The following is a 25,451-nucleotide window of genomic DNA, read 5'->3' as shown; positions in this document are numbered from 1 at the left end:
GAAATCATAACGGACTATATTAAGAATCTCCCTACTCAAGTTACATAGGAGGCACAACATCGGCCACCTTGAAGAGAGACAACAGGGGTTATTGACACGAACCGTAAGGTTTATGAATTTTAATTTTGAACAAAGTTTTTAAAACTTTAAAACAACTTTAAATATTTCTACAACCAGAAAGGCTGCTGTGACTGATAGATGGAACATTGTGTACTTGGCAATACATGTGTAATTGATATGACAACTGTTGTGATTGTGGTTTCTAAGAAGTGTTTGGTGCCTCTGAAGATGATCCAAATGGATCGAAACATGTAAGGCTAATGAATCATAAAGTGAGAAAACTGAAATAGTCACGCTGGACGGACTTGTCTTTTATAATTGTAACTGTTAGTGTGATGGACCAAAAATGAAACAGATCAAACACCTAGAACACCTCTTAAACTACACAGATCTCTCGTGTTGAAGTGATGGGTACAGTCCAATCCAGTAAATTGCGGACGGCCCTTGCGAGTACAGTCGTTCTTGGTTTCGGGGCCCATGACCATTTTTTTTTTCTCTCCTGAGTTTGACATGTTCTTCTACTGACTAATACTGGTTACTCCCTCTCAAATTGAGAGTGATTCTGCTGACTCTCACTCATTCATCCTCCACTCACTCCGCTATCTGACTCATTCCATTCTGGCTCACTTTGACGAGGTAAAACCTTGCAGAAAATGTTATAATATGCTTATTGCTCAGTAGGCCATTGGTGGTTACTGAATACCCAACAACAATGAAATACGGTGTGAGTAGAAAGCCGGTTTCAAGAAAATTGGCATTCGTCGTGTGGGTCCCTTGTGCCTGTACGGTTATTTTCATAAAGATGGCACCTATGCAGTTTTATTTAGGGATATGGTGTCCATAGGTCAATTAAAATGAATCAAAAATATTAGAAATGTTTTCGAGCAAGAGGTCATTTCGAATTTTTAAGCCGATATGAAGGGCCAGTGCTTTTGGAGCTAGTATGTTCGTATTCGCCAGACACCGGCTTAGGTAAGAAAAATTCTTGAATAGCGAATTTGAATACAATTCGTATTGCCATTCAGGCGGTAGCGAAAGGTACCTGCATACATGTGTGCTTACGGAGAGACAGACAGCGTACCGAAAATCACTTTTCTTATTCAGAGGAGCTGAAGACGTTTCAGTTCATCATGATCTTCAGATCGATTATTCCATGATGAAAATAATTTTTAGCCTACTTTTATGAAGCAGCGGTGCGTAGTTGGTTGAGGCACTATGCTCCCAGCCGGTAGGTCGCGGATTCGATTCCCGATAAGATCGTTGAATTGTTCAATTTACCTAATCCTTCCAGTCGTAGTATGGCCCTGGGGTCGACTCATTCTCTCGCAGAAATGAGTACCAGGAATCTTCCTGGGGGTAAAGGGCGGCCAGCGCGTAAGGCTGACCTCACCGACATTTGTGAGCCGATTGTATAGAAATGTGGGGCCCTCAACGTCTCACAACCCTTTTGGCCTCCAGGGCCTGTTACAGGGATAGCTTTACCTTTTTACTTTTATGAAGTAGGCTTATGTGAATTCCGTGCTCTCTATGCACCTGTGAATTCCCTTCCCTCTATTAACTTTTGAATGCCTGAACCGATATTTATACCATGGCAACTGAGCCCATTTCAGCGGCGCACTTCATAAATCCCTCCCATCAGTCTGTGTGTCTGCATGCGAATTCCTCCTATTGTTGCTAGGAAACGGCTCGGTAAGTTTATCCCTCATTTCTGTGTTTGGCAGCGACTCTGTAAACACGTTCCAGCTGCAATGAATACAAACAAAAATAGAAGAATTTTTGGACGCGTGTATCTGTGAGTCTGTCCGTGTCCCACTACCATTGCTATGAGACAACTGGGTAAAAACGTTCCCAATGCAATGAAAAATTGTTGCAGGCGTCATTTTCTATGCGGTCCGTGTTGTATTGAAGGAAATTAGGCCATTAGTTCTTCCCAGATCTTCATGTTCTTATATAGGACTTACTGCATGTATGAAAATCCTAGAAGGGAGCCTTATGTGAAGATTAATTCTGGCCGTCTGTCTGTCTATGACTTAGCATCGCCGTCTGAACAGCCCAATTACCCACTCAAGAATCCATGCAGGGCGCATATAAGAAGGAACTTGTCGAATATATACCTGATTTAAGAGGAAGGGTAGTTGTGCGGGAGGAAGACACATGTAATGAAGATGCTAAGTTGAACCTGTTTCGCTGTAAGAGCTGATGAGCACCTGCGGCTGTCGCTTCTGCAGCCGGTGCAACGGCTCTGGCATAATCGTCTCTATGACACTCGTTAGATTTTCCTGTTGGGTACATGTTGTGAAGCTTTAATTATTTTAACACCTTAAGGACTTTTATGGGGCTGAAACTTGGACACTTAAGGCAGTAGATCAGAAACACATGGAAAGCTTCGAAATGTGGTGTTGGAGAAGGATGGAGAAGATCAGTTGGACTGATTATCTGAGAAATGAAGAAGTGTTATTTAGAGTCAGTGAACAGAGGAATATCCTACACGAAATAAGAAAACGGAAGGCTAATTGGATTGGTCATATCTTACGCAGTAACTGCCTTCTAAAAGAAGTTATTGAAGGACGGATAGAGAGGCGGATAGAAGTGACCAGAAGACGTAAGAAGATGCTGGATGACCTTGAGGACAGAAGAGGATATTCTCGCATTAAGTGGAGGAACTGTTTTGGAAGAGACTGTGGACCTGTCGTCTTGACACGTTACTGATGAATGAATGAATGAAGGACTTTTAATTTATGAAAGTAAACGATATTTTCTATAAAAACACTGGAGCTTAAATTTGATTAATCAGGAGGACTTCGTGAGTAACACGCTGTAGCAACTTGGGATTTGGGAACCACCCCAGCATTAGCTTGAAGATAGAACAGAACCAAGAAACCCCCTGCCAAAGGCCGCGCCATAGCTTAAGCGGTTAGTCGCTGGCTTCCCACCGCGGCAGCCCGGGTTCGATCCCGTGTCTGGACAAGTGGGATTTGTGGTAGACAAAGTGGCGCTGGGGCGGGTTTTCTCCGAGTACTTCGGTTTCCCATGCCAATTTGTGTTCCACAAAATTCTCCATCATCATAATCACCCGGGGCAGGCTACAATAGGCCAATCAGTGGCCGCCGTGCCGAGTGGAGCCAGTTGGACGCCATCCCCCACTAAGCGAATTAAAGAAAAACCTGTGTCCAGATGGTCGGTCGTGGAGCTTTTTGGATACACACTAACATCCAGCCAGCAGTAGTACGGCAAATAAAATAATATGCGAGATTACTTAACATATGAGATCTTGCTGTATTTATAATATGAAAAATAAGTCACATATAACAATATACTGATAATTAACTTAAGAACTTAATGTATTTGAAATACTGTATGAAGTCAAGTCCGTACCTCACAGGAAACACATTACATCTCCCCTACAAAGTCCAACCGGTTAATGCTGTTTAGCGAAACAGTCGCTGTTTATTGTGAGAACCATACGGAACACACAAATCAGGCTGTGCATGGCTTTAAATTGTTAATATCTGCTTTCATTCACCTCTGTACATTGACTTGAGTAACTTCTTCCATTATTCATTTTTTACTGCTGCAAAGCAGATACGACTTCTAACGTTAGTACGCAAAATAATAACGTTTACAGAACTAAGCTTTTTGTAGTCTGCAGTATCCGTGTGAACACCCAACTGAGGATGGTCACTTTAGAGACCGAAACGTTTCGTGGAACTATCCTGGATTTCATGTTCCCGCAGCTACGTCTATGAAAAGAATACGATCTTTCGGGTTGCAGCGACATGTAATTCGGTAGAAGTCCATCAACATATCAGAGGAGCGTGGCCCCTCCATCTTCAGAATCGAAGATTAAGCTAAGCAAGAGACCAGCAATACGGACGTGACAAGCAGAACCTTGTTTGTCTGGCTGCCTTTTCTGCACTGAAAATGGAGACGATACGTTCCTCCGAAATGTAGGATTAATTTATTTGACTACACGGCGTCACATCCCAGAAGATAATGCTCTTTAGAGTCTCCACTGTGAAGCCCTCGAAACTTCCTTGGAACTGCTCATGTCGTGGGAGTGGAACGGGCTGGAACAGTGTGTACGTGCATGTCCCTATACAGTGGTCAGATATTGGAACCACTTGAGTAAAAAAGATCACGCTCTTAAGACACACTAGGGAGCGGAGGCATAGCTCCACACATTATCAACTTGAGCTCTACTTGAAAGTGAGTGGTCAGTTTCATGCCGCATCTGTTTAACCCCCGTGGTAAGAGCTCCTAGTACCTACTGCATAGGCTGGATGGGGCCCAGAGCCGGTCTGGACGCTGTGGAAGAAAGAAAAATATCTGCCTCTCGTAAGAATGGAATTACGGTAGATCAGGTTTTAGTCGAATTACTATACTGAATGAGGACACGCAGTAGCGTAGTTGGTTGAAGTACTGTGCTACAAGCCGGGAGGTCACGGGTTCGATTCCCAATCAGGCCATTGGATTCTTCAGTTGACCTAATCCTTCCAGCCTCACTATGGCCCTGGGTTCGACTTAGCCTCTAACAAAATAAGTACCAGGAATCTTCCTGGGGGGGGGGGTAAAGGGCGGCCAGCGCGTAAGGCTGACAACCTCACCGACTTCTGTGAGCCGACTGCCTAGCATATGTGTGAGCCTCCATGTCTCACAACCCTATGGGCCTCCACGGCCTGTTACAGGGATAGCTTTACCCCCCTTTTTACCATATTGGATGAGCTATTCCTACTCCTGGTGATAAAAAGTGTGAAATTCAGATAATTATGACAGTATTTTTATTTTACTCAATTTACAATTCAATCAAGAAATCATCCGTTTAGCTGGACAGCCAAGACGACAAAATTTCAAATACGGTACTTTAGCTCAGTCGGTATAATGACGAGCTACGGGCATGACGGTTAAAATTGGATTCCCCTTTAGGGGCAAGTGATGTTTCTCTACTCCGCAGCCTCCAGACCGGTTCTGGGGCTATCAGCCTCATATCTAACGGGTACTAAGGGCTTTTCCTCTGGGGTAAAAGGCCCGGGGATGAAGCTGACCGTTCCATCTAGTGCTTACATCAAGAATGGTGGAGATATGCCTCACTTCCCCATACATTTTCACGGCGTACTTCTTAATGAATTAAACACAGGGAAAACGTTACCTTTTTACCTTTACTGCATATTGAAACCTCTGGGCCGAACAACCTGATGTGGCGGCGACACTAGACGGCTTGCTGCAGTGTCCAGTGGTGGTCTCTTGTGAACACAGTGATCAATATGCAGGTATTGTAAGGGGCGTGGGATCTTTGACAAACTAAGCAACTATCAGATTTTTATAAAGACATATTACTGAATAGGCTGGTCTAGAGATCATGCTCTAGACTTGTATCTGGAGGCGCTTGGTTCGAATATGTCATGACATCGTCAATCCTGAAAGATATTACGTGACTTTCCTCAGGCCTTCCAAACTATTACCGGGATAGCACACCGACCACTTCCTTTCAAACCATTTTCCAAATCATCATTCATCAATCATCCTACCATTCATTTCTATTTATCTGGAGAGTGATATATCGTAAAATAACCAGCAAAAAGTTAAAGAAATTTCTGCAAACTCGGAATTCTGCAGTGAACATATTGTCCATGAGAATTTCGCCTTTCACAGCCCGCTGGTTCCAGATGGGCCGGCCTTTCCCTGAGCCCACACACAAACCGCAAAGACGATAACAGCCCTCACCCCTCCTTTCATCCTCTCAACTACAAAACCAAAAGCCCACAAATATACGGGAAGGAAATAAGTAGAATTTCATAGTTTCAAACAAAGATTTTTCGTGTGCAAGCAGTTTGGTAAGTCCCGCGTCTCTCCGGGGATTAAGCTGCTGTGCTGCATTTCGTTGCTGGCATCATCAGTTTGTAAACGCGATTAATGTGCTGATCCAAGCGCGTTTAGAAAGCTCCTTAGACCGGCTTAAACGAGATTAGGTATTCAAGTTTTACACTCAGTTTCCATGGAGACGAGCTATAGGATGCTTCATACTTCATTCATTAGCCATGATGCCCATCGCTTGCATGCACTAGATGTAGTAATCCCCTCAAAATTCGAAATACTCTAACACATCACAATACAAATTGTGCATGGTAAGCTGCGATTATTTGTCAGCTGTCAGAAAACTAAAGTACTCCCTGCTGACGTCATACTGCTACTTACAAGTAGCGTAATAAATGTTACTTTTTAATTAACTATAATCATTTGTGTAACCCACGCTGAGACTTAAATGGCAAGTCCCGTCATTTGTTATGTAAGCTTTCGTACTATTAACTTCCCCTGCTTTCTCTCGTATTCCTTTCCGGTCCTGCATGTTATTAGATGATAAGTAGAGGCACATTTAACGCCATCTCATACGAATAACATGCAGAAATAGTCACTCGTAAACCGTTTCCTTTATATAATACACAACACTTCATATATAGGTATCAAAATACGAGCATTATCAGCGCTTACAGAAGGGACACGATACACTGAAACACAAGACTGCTTGCTCGTTCGTGAAACGTTCTAACGCCCTATATTTCGTTCTTATGGTAAACTGAAATCTCATAATGGCAATGATAAATTTAACGCTTATGGAACTATCTATGTATGTGTATTTATACATAAAATGGTAAAGTTGTCCTTGTGCTTAACAACTTGAGCAATATGCCATGAAGACGTATAGGTGAACTGATATGACGTGAGTGGTTACCTTCACGCTTCAGTCGCATTACCCCCGTGGAGAGAGCTCTTCATACCCATTGGATAAGAGGCTGGGTGAGCCCCAGAACCAGTATGAAGGAGAGGAAGAAAATTTGCCCCGCTGATCTCGAACTCCGACCACTCGGCCGTGAGAGAGAGAGAGAACATGGACTGAGGGCGTTTGAGAGCAGGATGGTGAGGAGAATATTTGGAGCTAAGAGGGAAGGAGCGATGGGAAGATTTCGGAAACTGCGTAATGATGACATTCATAAGATGTACTCCTGCCACATATAATTAGAATGATCAAGACAAGGAGGATGAGATGAGCAGGGCATATAGTACGTATTGGGGCGAAGAGAAATTCATACAACATATTGGTATGAAATCCTGAAGGTAATATACCACTAGGAAGATTAGGCTGTATATCGGTAATATGAATATGAGCCTCAAAGTGTGAGGGTGTGGATTGGTTTCATCTGGCTGAGAATAGGTATCAGTGACTGGCTTCTGTGAGCACGGTAATGAATCTTAGGGTTCTATAAAATATTGGGGATTTATTGAGTGGCTGAGAAACTGTTCGCTTGCAAGGAAGGACTCAGATCTCTACTTAGTTAGGGTGATATATAGGCTCATATTGCAGTCTTCTTCACGTAATACCGTGTAGTTTGGTAGATAGATGGCAACGATTCTGCTTCCATCTTAACCCCGAATATGGGAGTAGAAGTTTCCATCGATACGTCGATATCCACATATAAAACTCTCTGGAAGCGGAGGCAAGAGGTTAAGCCGAATCGCCGGTTCCACGTTTCCATGTCTTAGAGGTGAGTCACCGCTGTGAAAACGTCAGATCTCATACATATATCTGTGGTTTCATAACAGCGCTATCAGTAGCTCGAGATCAAGCAGTTTGGCATATCGATCGTCCTGTAGGCTCATAATCGGGAGGCGCAGTGTTCGAATCTCGGTTATGTGATCAATGTTTTTCGTGGTTTTATTCAAATTTCTCCTGGCAAATTATTTTATAGTATGTTCTGTTAGGCCACGAGCACTTCCTTCAGAATCCTTTCCAATTCATCATTCATTAATCCTATCGTCCGACGCTATATGGTCTAGGTACAAATGATAAGATGACTAATGAAGAGTGAACTGGAATGGATGCGGAAGGAAACGTCCATGGACTAATTTGAGGTAATAGTCCGTTGTTTGTGTGGAGGAACTTAAGTAATGCCACGGAAACATCGGTCAGAAAACGACTCTCCGGGTCGAGGTTTCAAGCCGGGTTCCACCAATTGCGTTTTTTTTTGGGGGGGGGGTTATGGTCACACAACGCAGTAAATGTTGATAGCATTACTCGCAAGGCCGGAGCAGTTCTGAATGTCCTCCCTTCCCCAGGCGACGGCGTGTCCCGCCTGTCCCCATAGCCCCGCAATTAAGAGCAGCTCATCTTGTTCAAAACTAGTAATGTGAAAATCCCGGAGACTGACGAACACTGCTACAGATATCGTAATTCTTGGAAGAACATCCAGAAAAGCAGCGATATAAACAGACTTTACCCGGTCACAGCAGTCACGGTGTTGCTGCCGGCTTGAGACTGACTACAGCTCTTATAAATCAAAGTTTTATTTATTAACTGTGTGGAGTTGATCCCTTCTGGAGAAGCTAATATTTGCTCAGTTACTGAAGACAGTCTCAGCATTTTACGGAAGCCAAAGTTTAATTTCTGTGTATGCATTTGTCCGCCACTGGTCTCTATCCTGAGCCAATTGAATCCTATCCACCAATTCCGTCCTGTTTATTTAAGATCACGGAATGAAATTACTACCCCAGGTGAGGGACGAATATTAACAGGATGAACTGCACTGACATAGTGCGTTAACGGTGCACCAACCTGCTCGGAGCCCTAAGTCGTGTTGGGGCTGGTTGTTTGCACCTCTAGAGTTCTCATAGCCTGTTGACTACAGATAGTTGAAGAGGGCAAAAAGGGCTTCAGAACTTGCACTACGTAAATGCTGACACCACCCTTCCTTTGTGACACCCGTCTTATGAAAACAATCAACTCCTGTTGGGATTGAGTAGTCTGGCCCGCGACACATTCACGTCAGAGAAGTTGCCGGTGAATCACGGCGTGTTGGAATCGACGTTCGCAGAGCGATGACTGTGAACAACTGGTTATCCCTGGGATGTGACGTAGTGTAATCTGGCAGGAAAAGACATACGTTTCGGAGGAACGTATTGCCTCCATTTTCAAGGTCGAAGATACGCTAAGCAAGCAACAGCTTTTCTTTTTGTTAACTGCTTCTATGACTCATTATTTTTCCCCCTAGAATAGAAGCAGTCCGTTCCTCTGAAACGTCAGTGAAGTTCTTCGCGGTTTGTTATTGCACTATTACACTTCCAATTTTGACACTTGGTGAGTGAGAGCTGTAAACATATTTCCACATATCCACTTGCTTAAAAGTTACGATGTATAGTCAGAATGTTTCTGTGCTGAATCAAGCACCACGGCATGAAGAGGTATGATGGAGTGGAGGTATAGTTCCACTCACCCTTAAACTCTACACTAGGTAAGGTAAAATGTTAAAGCTACCGCTGTTACAGGCTGTGGAGGCCCAAAGGTTTTTGAGATGTCGAGGCTCTCACATTTTTCCAGGCAGCTGGCTCACAGATGGCAGTTAGGTCAGCCTTACGCGCCGGCCGCCCTTTACCCCACAGGAAGATTCCTAGTACTCGTTTCTGTTAGAGGCTGAGTCGAGCCCAGGGCCATAATGCGGCTGGAAGAATTAGGTAATTGAAAAATCCAATTACCTCACCGGGAATCGGACCCACGACTTCTGGCTTGTAGCATAGTGCCTAGACGAACTACGTTAACGCCTAACCCTCGACACTTGACGGAGGTAAATGGTCAGCTTCACGTCCCGGGCGTTTTACCCCAAGAAGAAATCCTGAAGCACCCGTTCTTTATGATGCTGAATGGGCCGGCCTGGATGCAGTGATGAAGAAATAACGTTAAAATAATCGAACCCCGATTCGTCAGCAATAAAGCCATAGGATAGATTCTACATCGACTAAGGTTTACGTTTTATTTTTACATTTGCGAAGACTTTTCTTTACGAAGTAGCCCTGAAAGTAACAAACCGAAGACAAATGAAACTTGACGAGCGTCGTAAGGAGACATGACGTTAGAATTTATAGGTTCATTTAATTAACTGCTGAAATTCGGCCACTGTGCTCTGGAATAAAAACTTGAAAGACTCTGCTGCAGTAATAGGTTTTTAAGCTTCTTAATGCAGCTGACGTCAAAGATATGCTTACAGTCTGCGAATGTGGCGCGCTCTGACTTTCTTGTCTGCAGTTGTATTCAACAACAGAACAATTGAATCTAATAAGGCGCAACGCGAACCGTTGCAATAAAGAGCCTGAATTTTTATACACGTCAGCAGCACGTGTTGGTGTTCAGTTTCCTTTAGCGCGAGTTGCTGCTGGCTGGGATGACAAGTTCTGCACATTGCAAGAAGCTGGAGCAGTGCTCAGTTATACGCTCTCAGATATGTGTTAAACATAATTAGCTGTCTCGTGATAAATATTAAGATTAATTGTCTCTCTAATGTAACAGTGTGGAGAATGGTAAATGTTACCAAAATTTCGAAGGGACCTGCTGCCTCCATCTTCAGATAAAGGGATTCTTTCATTCATTCGTCAGTGACTCTATAGCACTTTGTTGGGTTCTAGTCGCTTTTTCAGTTTCGTAATTTTGTTCACAGTCGGTAGCACTCCTTGGGTGGGGATCAGCCCGTCAAAAGGCCGCTGCCTACACACAGGACAGCAGGAACGAAGTAAACACACAGAAACATCCATTCCTCGAGTGGGATTCGAACTCACGATCTCAGTGTTCGAGTGGGTGGAGTCTGTTCATGTCTTGGACTGTGCGGCCACCGTGATCGGTTTAGGTTAAGGGATAGAGAGAAGAATGCTGTCACTTATGAAGACGAAACTTAAGTCTCTCACATTAAAGAAAGAAATTAGAGTGTTTGAGTATAGGGTGCTTAGGAGAATATTTGGACCTAAGGGCTCTGAAATAACAAGAGACTGGAGAAAAACGCTTAGTGAGGAATTCCCTAATCTGTAATCACCAGATATCAAAATGACCAAATTAAAGGGAGTGGCATGGCACGTCATGTAGCATGCATGGGAGCGAAGTCGAATATATGTAGTATTTTATGGTATGAAGATTTAAAGGAAAGAAACCACGTATGGGACCAGGCCTCGATGTGTGGATAACATAAAGTGGACATTAATGAAGTAAGATATGAGAAAAGGCCGCGCCATAGCTCAAGCGGTTAGTCGCTGGTTTCCCACCGCGGCGGCCCGGGGTCTGGTCAAGTGGGATTTGTGGTGGACAAAGTGGCGCTGGGGCAGATTTTCTCCGAGTACTTCGGTTTCCCCTGCCAATCTTCATTCCACAATCACCCGCAGTACAAGGGACTTAGTCCCACCCCACTATCAATAAGAAAAAAAGATAGGAGAATATGAAAAGACTCTTTTTGCCCCACGATAGGTAGCAGTGAGGGGCGGGGTTGTTATGGTCATTGCAGTGGACCTTGGGGTTCCGTAGAACGAGAGAGTATCTTGGTCAGCTTACCTACTGTTAGCAGCGCAGGAAGGTTAATTAGTTAAGAAGAAAAGAGGCGCCCTGCTGATGACAATAACACCTAATTACGTAGAAAATGTTTTCTTAGCGTGATATTTATTATTGGCATTACTAATTCCATGTTACTATAGCAACGAATTGTCTAGCAAAACACCTGGCATGAATGTAAATTATGTAGAAAGTCACGATTGATCGGGTACTAATTTGTTTCATTCTGTGGTTTCTGTTCTGGTTGCACTGATAACGGTTCACTCTATATGCGTCTTAATCTTTGGAGATATCATTAAACGTCGGTCTGGACGCATCATTCGATAACATGCAGGACCGGAAAGGAATACGGGAGGAAGCAAGGGAAGTTACTAGTAAGAAAGCTTATATAACAAATGGTGAGATCCCCATTCTAGTAGGCGTATTGTTCGAAGTGACCGCTGTGGGCAGCTGCAATCTCAAGCTTCAACATCTGTTTCGTGAAGCAGTTGATGAAGCTGTCTGTCAGTAGCTATGCTATATAGCGTCGGACTTCAGGATCGCTAGAGGAATGAAGAGCCGATCACAGTGGCCGTGCGGTCTAAGGCATGAACTGCCTTCGCCCGCTCAAACATTGGGATCATGGGTTCAGATTCCGCTCGAGGCATGGATGTCTGTATGCTTTTGTTCTGTGTGGAGGTAGCGGTTTTGCGGCAGGTTGATTCCCCATCCAAGGAGTCGTACCAACTCTGTAAAATGTCGACAAGCTGAAAAAGCGACCAAAGCCGAACAAGGGGGCTGTAGAGCCATAGATACTTGTAGGTAGATACATAGATTGATAGATAGATAGATGATTGAGGAACTGAAAAGTATTTGGAAAGAAGCCGTCACACTCCAGTGCAGGTACTGTTCCGTAATCCTCATGGAGAGACTGAGGAAGACCATGATTACACCCAGTCTGGATAAGTGGTGTTCTCTGCTGTGAAATGAAACAGTCACTTCCAGAATATGAATGTAGGGACGTCACCAGTACTGTAACCCGCTTCGTCACATTACCATGCACATTGCAGCTTGCACTGGGACTCCGGAACTTGCAAGAAGAAAAGTTAATCAAAAGAAAATGAGCGCCCCTACCGTAATGATCATGGAACTTGGAATGGCGTTGTGTTTTAACGAGGCTTCATATAGTCCCTACGTTCTTTTGTTCTTCGTTGTGTGATTGTCTGTGATAGAACAGTCTGCAGGTCTCAGGACGAATCGCTGAGGACCGGAGATGGAAGGGGGTGGAGGGAAGAAGCGATGTTAGTGATCAATAGTCACGTGACTCTGGGACGTTGAGTCCTCGGATCGCATTGTGTGATATTTGGGGCCTTTCAACAGTTGGTGGTCCTCGGAAATATTTTCTGCTTTAGGCACCCAGATTATAATGTGGGGGACACCACAGGACCACTGGGTCCATTTGTTTCTCTCCCTTAGTTTAGGTGACTTACGAGTATTTTGTTTTATTTATGGTTTATTTAACCTACTCTCAATAGCTCAAACTGAGTGCCGAAAGCTTGCATGATCAATGCATAATGAATTGGAGAGAATGGGGGGAAGTGGTCGTGGCCTCATTTGAGGCACCACCTAGGAGATTCGTACTCCTGATGATCTGGTCAGTATTTGCGTGCAACATCAAAGAATGCTGAAATCTGGGAGTAATCAGTCTTTCTGTGTTTTACAGTGATGTTACAGTGTCGATCACTGCCGTATGGAATATGTCGCCATATAGTCTGATCGATAATGATCTACCGGACTACACGGCCTCATATACGAGTAACATAAGACAGTACCTTTCATATTTAGCGCTGTGAGAACTTAATTGTCACGCGTCGCTACGGAATTCTTCGAGGGCAGAAAGGAAGTGTTGACCTATAAATAAATGTTAGGTCTATGTAACCACAGGGGCAAGCAGTAGCGTAGTTGGCTGAGGCACTATGCTAGAAGCCGGAAGGTCGCGGGTTCAATTCCCCATGTCATTTGAGTTTTCAATTGTAATGATTCTAGCCGCACTATGACCCTGGGGTCGACTCAGCCTGTAAGAGAAATGAGTACCAGAAAACTTCCTGGGGGTAAAGAACGGCCGGAGCTTAAGACTGACAACCTCACCGCTATCTATGAGCCGATTGTCTAGAAAATGTGGGGGCCTCCACGCCCTCTTACAGGGAGAGCATTACCTTTTTCTATGTAACCATCAATATTAATCTTTTTCATGATGGTTTTATTTAAATAATATAATCTCCCCGCTTCCCCCTTGGTTGTACAGCTCTTTCGGTTTTAGTCTCCTTTAGGACAGATGCCTATTTTAAATAATATATACATTTTCATGTTAAACTTTCGTTGTTCAAAAACAATGAAAATTTACTTTTAACCGTTAAGAGATGTCGGGACACGTTTCTTTCACTCATCTCAGGCCCCATAGTACAAGTCCAGTGCTTCATGGATAGCGTGCAAGAAACTGAGAGAATTAGATTAAAATTGGGAGAAAATGTTGCCGAAAAGATGCATAGAAAAGACCAATGATGATGCAAAAGAAAGAAATATAACAGTCAATTTATCTTGGGATCAGATGCTGAGATTCTCTGCACCGAAAGGGGGGGGGGAAGGTAGTCTGAGGACAGGTCGAGAGCCCATTTCTACAGAGAAATACATCAATCTACGTCCAGGCTGTCTCTTATGAAGGAAATGCAGCTTGACAGATGCGTTTCAAAGAAAGGTTGGACCTAGTAATTATATATGCGTTACTCAGATGTACGTGACAGTTCGGGCAGCGATGAGTCAATAAGTCGTACTGGTGCATAAGAAGAGCCCTATTGATCTGATGTGTTGACCCCTCGTTAAATTATTTCGTCTCTAGGAGACTTCTTGATGTTAACGTAGCGCATGTGCTCGCACAATACAATATGCACGCATGGGGTCATTTTAATTGGGAAATATGTTTCTCACATTCAGAAAGCGGAAGAGTTTAAATGTGAGTAAGGAGCTTAACGGCCACTTATCAAATTTAGGGAAAACGGCGTGGGAAGTTCTTCATATTAACCACGAAAAAGGTAAACTTAACCCTATGACTAATGTATGACCCCTGGCCGTGCCATAGCTCAAGCGGATAGTCGCTGGCTTCCCACCGCGGCGGCCCGGGTTCGATCCCGGGTCTGGTCAAGTGGGATTTGTGGTGGATAAAGTGGCGTTGGGGCGGGTTCTCTCCGAGTGCTTCGGTTTCCCCTGCCAATCTTCATTCCACCAAATTCTCCATCATAATCACCCGGGGAGGCTACAATAGGCCAATCAGTAGCCTAATTATCTAATTTTATTATACGGCCTTAACATATACTGATGAAGTAGGACATGGTAATACGTTACATTTGAGACGGAAATATATGTATGCAAGTAAATACATTAGTGCAAAACAAAAGGTAGAACTATCCCTGTAACAGGTAATCGAGGCCAATACGTTTTGTGAGAGGTCAAGGCACCCACATTTTCCAGACAGTCTGCTCACAGATGGCGGTAAGGTTTTCAGCCTTACACGCCGGTGACCCTTTACTCCCAGGAAGATTCCTGGAACTCATTTCTGTTAGCGGCTGAGTCAACCCCAGAGACCACTTTGTGGCTGGAAGGTTTAGATCAATTGAAAAATCCGATAATTTTATCGGGGATCAAACCCCGCCATCTCCTGGCTTGTAGCATCGTCCCTCAATCAACTATGCTATCACGTGCCCCCTACATCAATGCAATATGATGTCTGAATGCAATATTATACTCCGTGACCTGTTGTCCGCAAGCGAACTATACTGACCGAGCGACCGCCGCTTGTCGGCGACGTTAGTGCCAACTTTTGCGGCTGGAGGGTGTCACATGGTCAGCGCAACAGAACCCCACGGCCGTTAATCTCGGTTTTCTAGACCGGAGCCGCTCTTTAATTGAAATAGCTCCTCAATTATCCTCACGAGGCTGAGTGGACCCCGTTCCAGACCCACTACTTCTCAGAAAAACTGGTAGCGCCGGGAATCGAACTATGGACCTTCGGATCTGTAGCCAGGAACTCTGATCACTAGACCACGGAGGCATACAATATTATATATATATATACATAAAACTTATTCATGAAATAAGATATATCATTGAAATAAATGATCATGAAAACGAACGAGGCATGAAACGTTGCAGCGGACTTACTTGGAATTTATATGTACTCTGTGGGACAGACGCTTGCAACTTTGTTTCGTGTGACATGCGATTTTATGGCGCGGGCACAAGAACCGGACTGAACTGTTGCTTACTGCCGGCTTTGTTATATACGTGTTGCTGAATTAAGAAAACAATCTTGCATAATACCGAACGCAACGAACTATACTAGTTAACACTTCGATGTTTGTTATGTTTGTATTGTTCAAGGTTTATGGGGAATATTTTAAATAAAAATAGGACGGTGGATGACGTCCAGAAAGTCAATAATCTTGAAATGCTCTTGCATAACGACGACTTGATTGATACACCCTGCAGGCAGATGCGTGTCCCGCAGTGAGCTGATAGTCTTGTTGCGTGTAATGTGGAAGCCTCCTCATATCTTTCATTCTTATATACATTTGTAAGATTGCATTTCATGGGGAAGCATGTAGTCGGTTAATAAAAAACGCAGCTCTTTGCAAACGGATCACTGTTTTCTTATGATGAAACTTTTAAAATGGCTCATGGATCTTTGAACATATTTCCCAGAAGTCTTTTCGTAGAGACGACCGTGGTTGGATTATGCGCACGATAAGCAGACAAAGAAGTGCATTTTCTTCTCTCTTTTTTTATCTTTATGAAACAAATGAATCTGTACAAGCGATGTTTGGCAAGCGCCTGTTCGCATCGTTTTAAAAATGAAAATCTCTGCTGATCGCATTAACTGAGGGAGAATTCTCCTATTCGCATTTGCCATCTTTATAGCAAATGTTGACATCGTAAGAATTTGCCATCTTCTTAGGGTAGTATTTCTGATTATCTTTTCAATTTGATTTCAAGTGACTCATTATTATTTTGTTGGTTCCTTGGTTTCAACTAGAGATTCAGTTAATTAATTGTCATCTGTTAACATTATCATTATAATTATCACCATCATCATCATAATCATTAACCAGACCAGCTCTTCGGCTCACCGATCCTCCTATGCAATGGGTACTGGGGTTCCGTTTCCTCTGGGTTAAAGCGGCCGTGGAGTGAAGCTGATGTTAAAAATACGTTACATTATACTTCCGTCTTCATGTCGTGCTTAATTAAGTTGAAGGACAATTTTAATTTTTATAGTAGTTTATTAATGATCTTTGGAGGCACTCAAATTTTTAAAATCGATAATGGCTGTCCATTGCTACTGTAGGACATATTAGACTAGGTTCGACCATGAACCCGGTCCACGCATTGTAGGGGAGACTTGTGACGACCATTCGTGCAGACCGGATATTAAGGGCACCATCGGACTGAGGTAGTCCACCAAAACTCCAGTCGGGGTAGCAGAAGTTCGATCCACGAGTCATTAAGGGAAAAGGATGTTTCCGGTCTGGACGTAGAGCGCCTGCGCGGAAGGGAAATGTTTGGGAGTTGCCAGTGCACCTGTGGCTGTCGGCGCAGACAAACTGCATCTGAGTCCACACGCCACGCGATGATATGATCGTTGCTTAACATACACTTGGCTTCGATTTCCAGACGCGCTGTTCTCTGCCCGTTGATTGTTGAGAATCATCCTTAGGAAGACAACAACAATGCTTCGCTACGTCACCTTCTGCATTGTCGCCTGGTTCGTCATCACGCACGCAGATGGCGGTAAGTGCCTGCAATTCATTGTTAGGTTCACCTGAATGTGTATGTTATGTGATGTTAATCTGTTTATTTGAAGGGATAAGACTGAGGTTTGTATGATTTTTAAATGTTCTGTAGGAGACGTACTCGTACATTGAGACAGTAGCTTGGATGTTCCATTAACATATGCTACAAGATTCATGAAATTGCCTTCATGCCTGTTATAGCAGGTATCCAATTCCCAACTGCTAGAATTAGCTGAAATAGGCGAGCTCTCAGCTTCTCACTGTCTTCAATATGAAGACTGTTCTCTTTTGGGATGTGATGCCGTGCAGTCTGGCTGAAATTTACCAAGGTTTCCGAAGGACGTGCTGCCTCCATCAGGAAAGTCGAAGATGAAGCTTTCAGATCCCTCCGAAACGTCTGAAAATTTCTGCAAGATTACATGGCATCACATCCCAGAAGAGAGTAATATTTCCGCCTTAATATATCGTTTTTTCCACATAATTTAATGAATAGAGTGTATTTATCATCTATGAATTTATTTAAAAATTTTCGGCACGTCTGAAATGTAAGTACTGGTGAAAAAAATAATTTTAATTTTTTTCTTCGTGACAGACAACCAAGATGCATAGCAGTTTTGTCACAAAATTATTTGTTTATTTTTTATATACATAATTGTTTATGTAAATAATAAACATAATTTTGTGGCCTATTTACAATTATTTGCAGAACGTTTGCATATACAGAGTGTTCCAGGAGGAAAGGTAAATATTCTGGGAGGTCATAGTATCGGTCTTTCTAAGCAAAAAAAAAATTGTATATGCACATGGGTCCTATTCCGAACGAGTTACGGGATCTATTTCATATACTGTACACTGTACAGACGAAAAACACGGCATGTCCTCACACGAGTTGCAAAGTGCATTGATGCCTACAGTGGAATTTTGTAAAGAGTATTATACTATGTAAGCTGTACCAACTTTAGTCCCCTGAACAATAAATACCTGTATTAGAAATAGTACGTAATATATCTTTCTTACGAACAATTTAGAAACTGTCCAGTAAAATAACCGTTTCTCAGAAACCTTTCGGTATAGGACATGTGTACATACACAATTTTTTTTGCTTAGAACGACCGATACTATGACCTCCCTGAATATTGATTTCATCCTGGGACATTCTGTGTAAATGCAAATGTTTTCTTTCCAGATTAGTACAACGAACCCATCAGTTAGCCACTTTAATTGATCCTATCATTGACGCTATATAGTTTTCATAATTACATCGTCATCAAATTACCAACTAAAAAAGGGACATCCAAATATATTCTCAAATATACTCGTCACTCTTACCAATATAAATTGTGGACACGGCTGTCAAAGCGATATGCAAGTTTTGCGGTAGATTTTTCCGGTGCGACTCGAATCTTCATCCACGTTTCTTCCCCCCCNCCACTGCTCCGCCCCCTTTCCCCCCCCCCCCCCCCTTCTTAGTGCAATGTGACTAAGTCCACTTTGTACTGCGGCCACTTCTGCCCCATTGTACCAGCCCCAGATGATAGATGAGAGAGATACTGGAGCAATTGGTGGGATGAAAATTGAGAGAGGAAACCGAAGTACTCGAAGAAAACCTTTCCCCAGTGCCACTTTGTGCACCACAAATTCCACATGACCAGACCCGGGCTCGAACCACAGCCGCCGCGGTGGGAAACGAGCAACTAACGGCTTAAGCTGTAGCGCGAACCTCATCCACGTTACTTAAAGCTATTTGTGTTCTTCGTTTTAGTGTCATTCCTGCTTTAAAGTTTTAGCTAATATGTCTTGTGATTCTGACAAGGAAAGGGCTCATATCCCGGAAGAAGGAGTACTTCTCTTTGTAACATGCAAGTAGGAAGGTCCTTGTCCAAGGAACTATATTGTTCAAGTGTTACAATTCGGAGCCGTTGTGATCAGGCAGGAAACATAGCCCCCGGCTACATGTCATCTGAAGGAACTGATGTTGTCACTTAAAGCACGTTCCGAATAAGCACATGCGGATAATCGTGTCGTCTTACTGCACATACGCACGGCAGCTAGAAACTTGAAGTGAATGAATGGGAGACGTGACGTGGTCTCGCAAGGCATAATGCAGACGGCACTTACTATGAACAGCAGGTAAAGCTACCGTGGAGGCCCATGGGGTTGTGAGACGTCGAAGCTCCACATTCTCTAAACAATCAGCTCACAGATGGCGGTGAGGCTGTCAGACTTACATGCTGGTCGCAATTGACCGCTGCTGGAAGGATTAGGTCAATTGAAAAATCTAATGACGTCATCAGGAATGGAATCCGCGACCTTCCGACTTGTAGCGTAGTGCCTCAACCAACTACGCTACGGCGTGTCACTAATTTACTACGAAATCGAACCTTTACATCCTGTGCAATGAGGTCGGATGAAGATTTCGCTAGGCCCAACTTTCTGAGAAAAATGAGGCACGCATAAGTCTCCTGTTGAGGCGTTCGTAGTCCGGTTAAGCATGTATGAGGTTTTCTCAGTTCGTAGCTCCGTCTGTTCACATGAAACAACTCAACCGCCCAAAGGATTTTTGTTAAATTTGGTATTAGAATATTTTATTAATAATTGTGAAATAATTCAGTTTTAATTTGGTTCAGACAATTTTAGCGACTACTCTGCTTGAAGATGTACATCAATTTCTGCCCGTATATCGAACGTAACCTGCTGAGTGCTTATCGGCGAGAAATAGGTTTCGAACAGAAGATTCAGTGAAACGTATTCTTATGGGGAATACACTTTTCTGTAGGTCTTACGATTTCCGAGATAATTAAACGAAGCGCTATGGATACGTTTCCAAACTTCAGTAGTCAACGAGTAGCAATGTCCTGATCACAACTTCAATTAAAAACAAGAAGTTTTGGGAAGAAATCCTACTTTCATTTGATAAGATACGGACCCCGCAGAAAACGACGCGTCCAGCAATTCCTCTATTTCTGCTTGTGTATTCGTTGTCGCTGTAACGTTTACACCGACCCGTTTGCCTAGGATAGATAGGGGGATTTTTACCGAACCGTTGCCTAGCAACGATAGGGGGATACACATGCAGACACAGACTGATTTATGATTTATGAAGTATGCCGTTGAGATGGGCTCAGGTGTCATGATATACATACCAAGCTTCGTAAAGGTTGGTTCAGGCATTCAAAAGTTGATAGCGCGGGATACCCAGATTCACAGACAGCATGGTAATCACATAAGCCTAATTGCGTTTTTTTTCAGACTAAAGAAAGTAGCTAAAGACAAAAAATTATATCTGTTGAATTTATACTGCTTTTAAATGAGACTGATTTGATTTGTTATGGTAGTGTTGAGCGATAAAATGATTTAGGAGCACGCGTTATACAGCTCATAGTCTCTATATATGAATGAAGTAACGGCGAGATGAAAGCTATGATATTAGAAAATTTCAGGTTACCATGGCAACGAGTTGTTGAGCGTTAGCGCGTTTCGCGAAAGCAAGTTATGTGTTAAGTACGAATAAGTATGCAGCTTTCATTTTGATGTGGTAAAGGAAGTGTAGCTAACTTCATGGAGGTGAGCCCTTTCTGAGAAGCCGCCAGTTATGCAGCTACTCAAGAACTTCCCAAAAATTTATGGAACCCCATGGTTCATTACCGTGTTCACAAGAGCCATCCACTGGTCCCTATCCTGAGCCAGATCAATCCAGTCCATAACACTCTATCCTATCTCTCTGAGATCCATTTTAATATTAGTCACCCACTTACTTCTTGGTCTTCCTAGTGTTTCCTTCTGGCTTTCCCACCAGTATCCTCTATGCATACTTCTTGTCCCCATTCGTGCTACATTCATTGTCCATGACTTGATAATTCTAATTATACTTGGCGAGGGGTACAAGCTACGAAGCTCCCCATAATGCAGTTTTCTGTACAACCACATATATGAGATGATTTGTCATTACATATTTGCGAGTGCTATTCGTGGGAGATGGCGTTAAACATCGATAACATGTAGGAATGTAAAGCAATGCGGGAGAAAGCAGATGAAGTTAATAGTACGAAAGCTTGTGTAACAAATGTCGAGCCTTACCGTTGAAATCTCAGCGGATGTTGCATGAGTTTGGTTCAACAACGAAGTTGTGCTCCTTGTGCAACGGAACTGCGCAAATACATCGCTTCGCAGGAATCGAACAGCTGAACAGCAGCGAGTGATCTTACGTCCCGTTCTGCTTTCAATTATCACAACTGTTCCTGTGTGTGTGTGCTTACTGTGCACAATCCGACGAGGGGCAGTCGGAACTCCGTTACTTCAGCATTTTACAGGCTTCCGTTGTGTATTTGTTTCCGGGTTATATTTTCTACTCTCTTCTTTGTAGGTCCCTCATGTTACTGGGCCCGAAGATACAGCATTTAGCTTATACGTAAATGCGGCATTCGTTTTCAGAAGTTTGGGATCATCTACAAAGCCTTACGAGAAGAATGTTTTGTTCAACCCTCTTGTTGTTGTTCTTCTTCTTCTACGGTACAGCAGCCAGTGAGCAGGTTGCCGCAGTGGTAGGGCTGTAGACTCTTATTCGGGAAATGATCGGTTTGAATCTCTCCCGGGACACAATCTATCTTTAACACTATTTATCGTGGATTCTCACTGCCTTTCCAAGGAAATTCCGGGATAGTAATCTATGAACTCTGTTTTCCAAATCCTTTTCAGTTCATCTTGATACTTGGTTTACGCTTTAAACCTGGGGATAAAGACAACAATTTCCTCTGAACCAACTTTTCAGGGTTGCGAATGTGTCTGCAACATGTCTTGTATGATGCCATGCTGTCAGTATGTACGGCGTTCGAACGTGGTTCAAGGTTGGCCTGGACTTCATTGTTTTGTTAAAAAAAGTGAATATATATTCCATAATCGCTAAATAATTACTCCTTTTCAAAACATTCTCCCTTTACAACATAATATTTTTTCGTCGTCCTGGAAAGTTGCTGATGCCTGTAGCTTACCCTGAGTTCTAGCCACTTCAGGACATAGCGTTTCTCTTCATCGTCCGTTTGAATTTCTGTTTTCCCATGTTCATCTTCATTGGACCAAACAAATGAATATCTCTGAAGTTTATGTCGGGGCTGTAAGGAAGGTGGTTCATGATTTCCCAGTCCTTTGTGGGCAATGTCGCATGTGTTAATTTTGCCTTATATAGACCAGAGTTACCAGGCAGAGGGATGTTCTTTGACAGTTTCCGAGGTCTTTCTTCCACATCGCTGTGTGATTATCATGGCGAAGCAAGCTACTGTAACACTATGCTCCAATCGTTACAATCTGTGGAAGAAAGTAAACATGAATCCCTCCCTAATCCCGAAACTAACTTGTCCCGAGCTTTGTAGCTGACAGCTGTGTCTTCAATTGCTATGAAAATGGAGATCCATCGTGACGCCATTCCGTACCAGATCGGTTTCGCTCTGGAGTAAAGCGTCGCTCACTTCTCGTTGCTCTATGAAATATGGTTTTCTCCAATTCAGAACGGTTCAGATGTGGGGCAAATACATCAACACGCTGCGCCCTCCGGTCGAAAGTTAACATCTGTTCGTAGGCAATTGTTTCAGTATTTCCAACATTTGTTCCGCCGTTGGATGCGATATGACGCACTGCAGTTTTCGTGTTTTCTAAAATTAACTCTTCAACGCGATGAATGTTCACGTCGCTTACAGTTGTTTGCCGAACGTTAGTATCTGCTAGGTTCCACAATTGCTTTGAGGTCTTCGGAAAACTTATTGTACCAGTCAAGTCAGAGTCAAAGTTACATTGCGACTGACGGTCAGTCAGTCAGTCAGTAAGTCTTGGTGTCGAGCACCAGCTCGGGCTCATGACCAGATATTTATTACTGTCTGATAGTTACGGTCTTGTTTTTGTTGGGCGCCTTCTCTGACGAGAGGACGGGTCTGTCTTTTGTATATGCTACTGGCCATTGCCAGCGCAGTCTTTCTCGGGTTCAAGTCCCCAGGGACTCGCGACCACATTTTACTGTCATAGATATTTGCACGTGATGTAGTCTGTTCCCCATACTGTGCGTTTCTCCCTCAAACAGTTTCTGCTAGTTTCAGTTTCTATTTCGCTAGGATTGATGTTGCGGCGCTGTTCTACACTAGGAGTGACAAGGTCTGACGCCATCACATAGCAACTCTAATGAGTGGAAGTAGGGTGCTTGGCCTCCTTCCAGGCAGTGGCAGTAATGCTACCCCCAACTTCACATAAAATTGTCTCATTTGCCTGGTGCCTATTCTTCAGGAAAAAATATAAAATACAGATTAATCTTGACCCACCCTCATAGGTTTTGTAGCGTAGAATGGTAGGATGACTGATAGGTGAAGAATTAGAAAAGCTTTGACAGGAAACGGTCTTTGCCCAATCCAGATACTATCCGAAAATTTGCCTCAAGTGACCGAGAGAACACCCGAAGAATTTCAGCCATGATAGCAGGTGTGCAGGTCGAGATTCGAACCAATCACCGCCCGAACATAAGTCTAGAGCAGTACCACTACACCAACACTGCTGCGCCTACGAGGTCGGGGCGTTATGTCATGAATGTCTGAAATTGTGTCAGTTCCGTCATGTTCTGTGGAAATGCACTGGAAATGTTGACTGTAAGGCAATGTCTTGTTTGATTAATAATGAGAGAAATTAAATGAACAAATCTAGTTGGAAACATTGGAAAGGACAAAAGAAACTTTAAGGCCAAGTGACTTGAATGAACAGGCTGCGGGCACGTCAGGGACGAGATGCGGAAGAGAAAGTTGCAGAGAGCGCCTAAGACTACAACGGGAAGAGCGTTCTCTTCCAGCAACATCACCCCAGGGCTATCCTTCCCAGCGGACCTACGCAGCAACGCATAACAACAGTAATCTCAGCCGCCCTCAGTTGCAGAGACCTGCCCCGCCACAGTAGGAAACATCGAGACACAACCAGCAGCAAGCATCAAGTCAGTCAGTTGAGGCTCCTAATGCAAACAGCTCGTCTCTGAACGACGCGTTTCCAGTAGCCGTAACGATGTTTCAGCAGATCATGACAGAGCTGAATGTGGCCGAGCTAGAAGACAGAATAATGGCCATCACAAGAATTGTAATAAAACTCACGAAGCACAGTATCCGCTAGGGTTCATAGGCGGTACTTAAGACTACCCTGGCGAGGGCCAGCAGCATTGTAAACGACAGACCCGGCCTGTCATCATAGATGGTGCTCCACATCAACAAACCCGCAGCAGTCTGGCAGTAATAAGAATCTTGTCTTGGGCCCCAGATGGGTGCTTGACACCAAGACAGACTGGCCTACTGACCGTCGGTCGTAACATATCTCTGATTTTGAGTCTCTCACAGGGTTATAGTGTTATTTATTATTCTTTTCATTGGTCCCCTTCATTCATTCATTATTGGAGGGGGTGGGTCTCCCCATGCACCGCCACCAGTTGTTGATCTATTGTACGTCCCCCTTTGATATTCTACCAGTCGCCATACCATTCCGGTACTGGTGCTGGCTATCAGCCCCGTTCAGCCAGCAATTTCGGCCCCTCTACTGGCTGTGGTACCCGATACTTCCGCATCTACCAGAGGCATTGGAAACTACTTGGGCGGGAAACTTTTTACCTAATTTTGCTCAGAGGTCTCCTAGAGACATGAGGATCTTTGACGTGCCGTAAATCTACGACACGGGACCTACGGCTTAAATTCCCTCCCGGAGGACTTGTTCCCTGAATTTTTCCGCCCTTAAAAATTCCACGACCTCCGCCGGGTTTGAACCCGCGTACCTTGAGTCATGAGGTGGGAACGTTACCCCTAGACTACGGAGGCCGCTATTGTGCCCCTTACTCCCATTGGTTCGCTCAGAGCCCCAGCCCCAGCCCTCTATCTCTATATCTGCCCATTTTTCTTTTTCCAATTTTCTCTTTTATCTTTTGCACAGAATTAGCACGTTCATCTGCAGCTTTGTTTAAGACCTATGAAACTATACGATATCATATCCCAGAAGACAGCAATCGTCGCAGTGACTGTCATGAAAACCTCAAATCGTACAGTATTACAATGACATTGGAAGAAAAAGAGTGTGGACTGGATTCATCTGGCTCAGGAGGGAGACCAGTTGCTAGCTCGTGTGAGCACTACAAGAGGCCCCATGAAATGTGGGGAATTTATTGATTAACTGGGTTGCTATCAACTTCTCAAGGACTCAGCTTCATAAAGTTA

At 43.6% G+C, this 25,451-nt stretch overlaps 1 protein-coding gene across 2 annotated transcripts in view; it reads left to right on the top strand.

Annotated features, from left to right (window-relative positions):
- Window positions 1–25,451, top strand: part of LOC111875400 (kielin/chordin-like protein) — a 204,699-nt gene that overhangs the window by 4,887 nt on the left and 174,361 nt on the right. The window contains exon 2 of one of the 2 annotated variants that reach the window (XM_023871625.2): window positions 17,117–17,233. In XM_023871625.2, coding sequence (XP_023727393.1) covers window positions 17,173–17,233 — 61 coding nt within the window. In that variant the 5' untranslated portion in view covers window positions 17,117–17,172. Of the gene's footprint in view, window positions 1–16,989; window positions 17,234–25,451 lie in introns of those variants that run through there. The other variant, XR_002844719.2, reaches the window with a different exon arrangement.

This window comes from Cryptotermes secundus, unplaced genomic scaffold (genome assembly GCF_002891405.2).
Source record: "Cryptotermes secundus unplaced genomic scaffold, Csec_1.0 scaffold15, whole genome shotgun sequence".
In the NCBI taxonomy this organism is placed as follows: Eukaryota; Metazoa; Arthropoda; class Insecta; order Blattodea; family Kalotermitidae; genus Cryptotermes; species Cryptotermes secundus.
The sequence above is the reverse complement of the archived record's forward strand: the minus strand, read 5'-3'. Positions and strand labels throughout refer to the sequence as shown.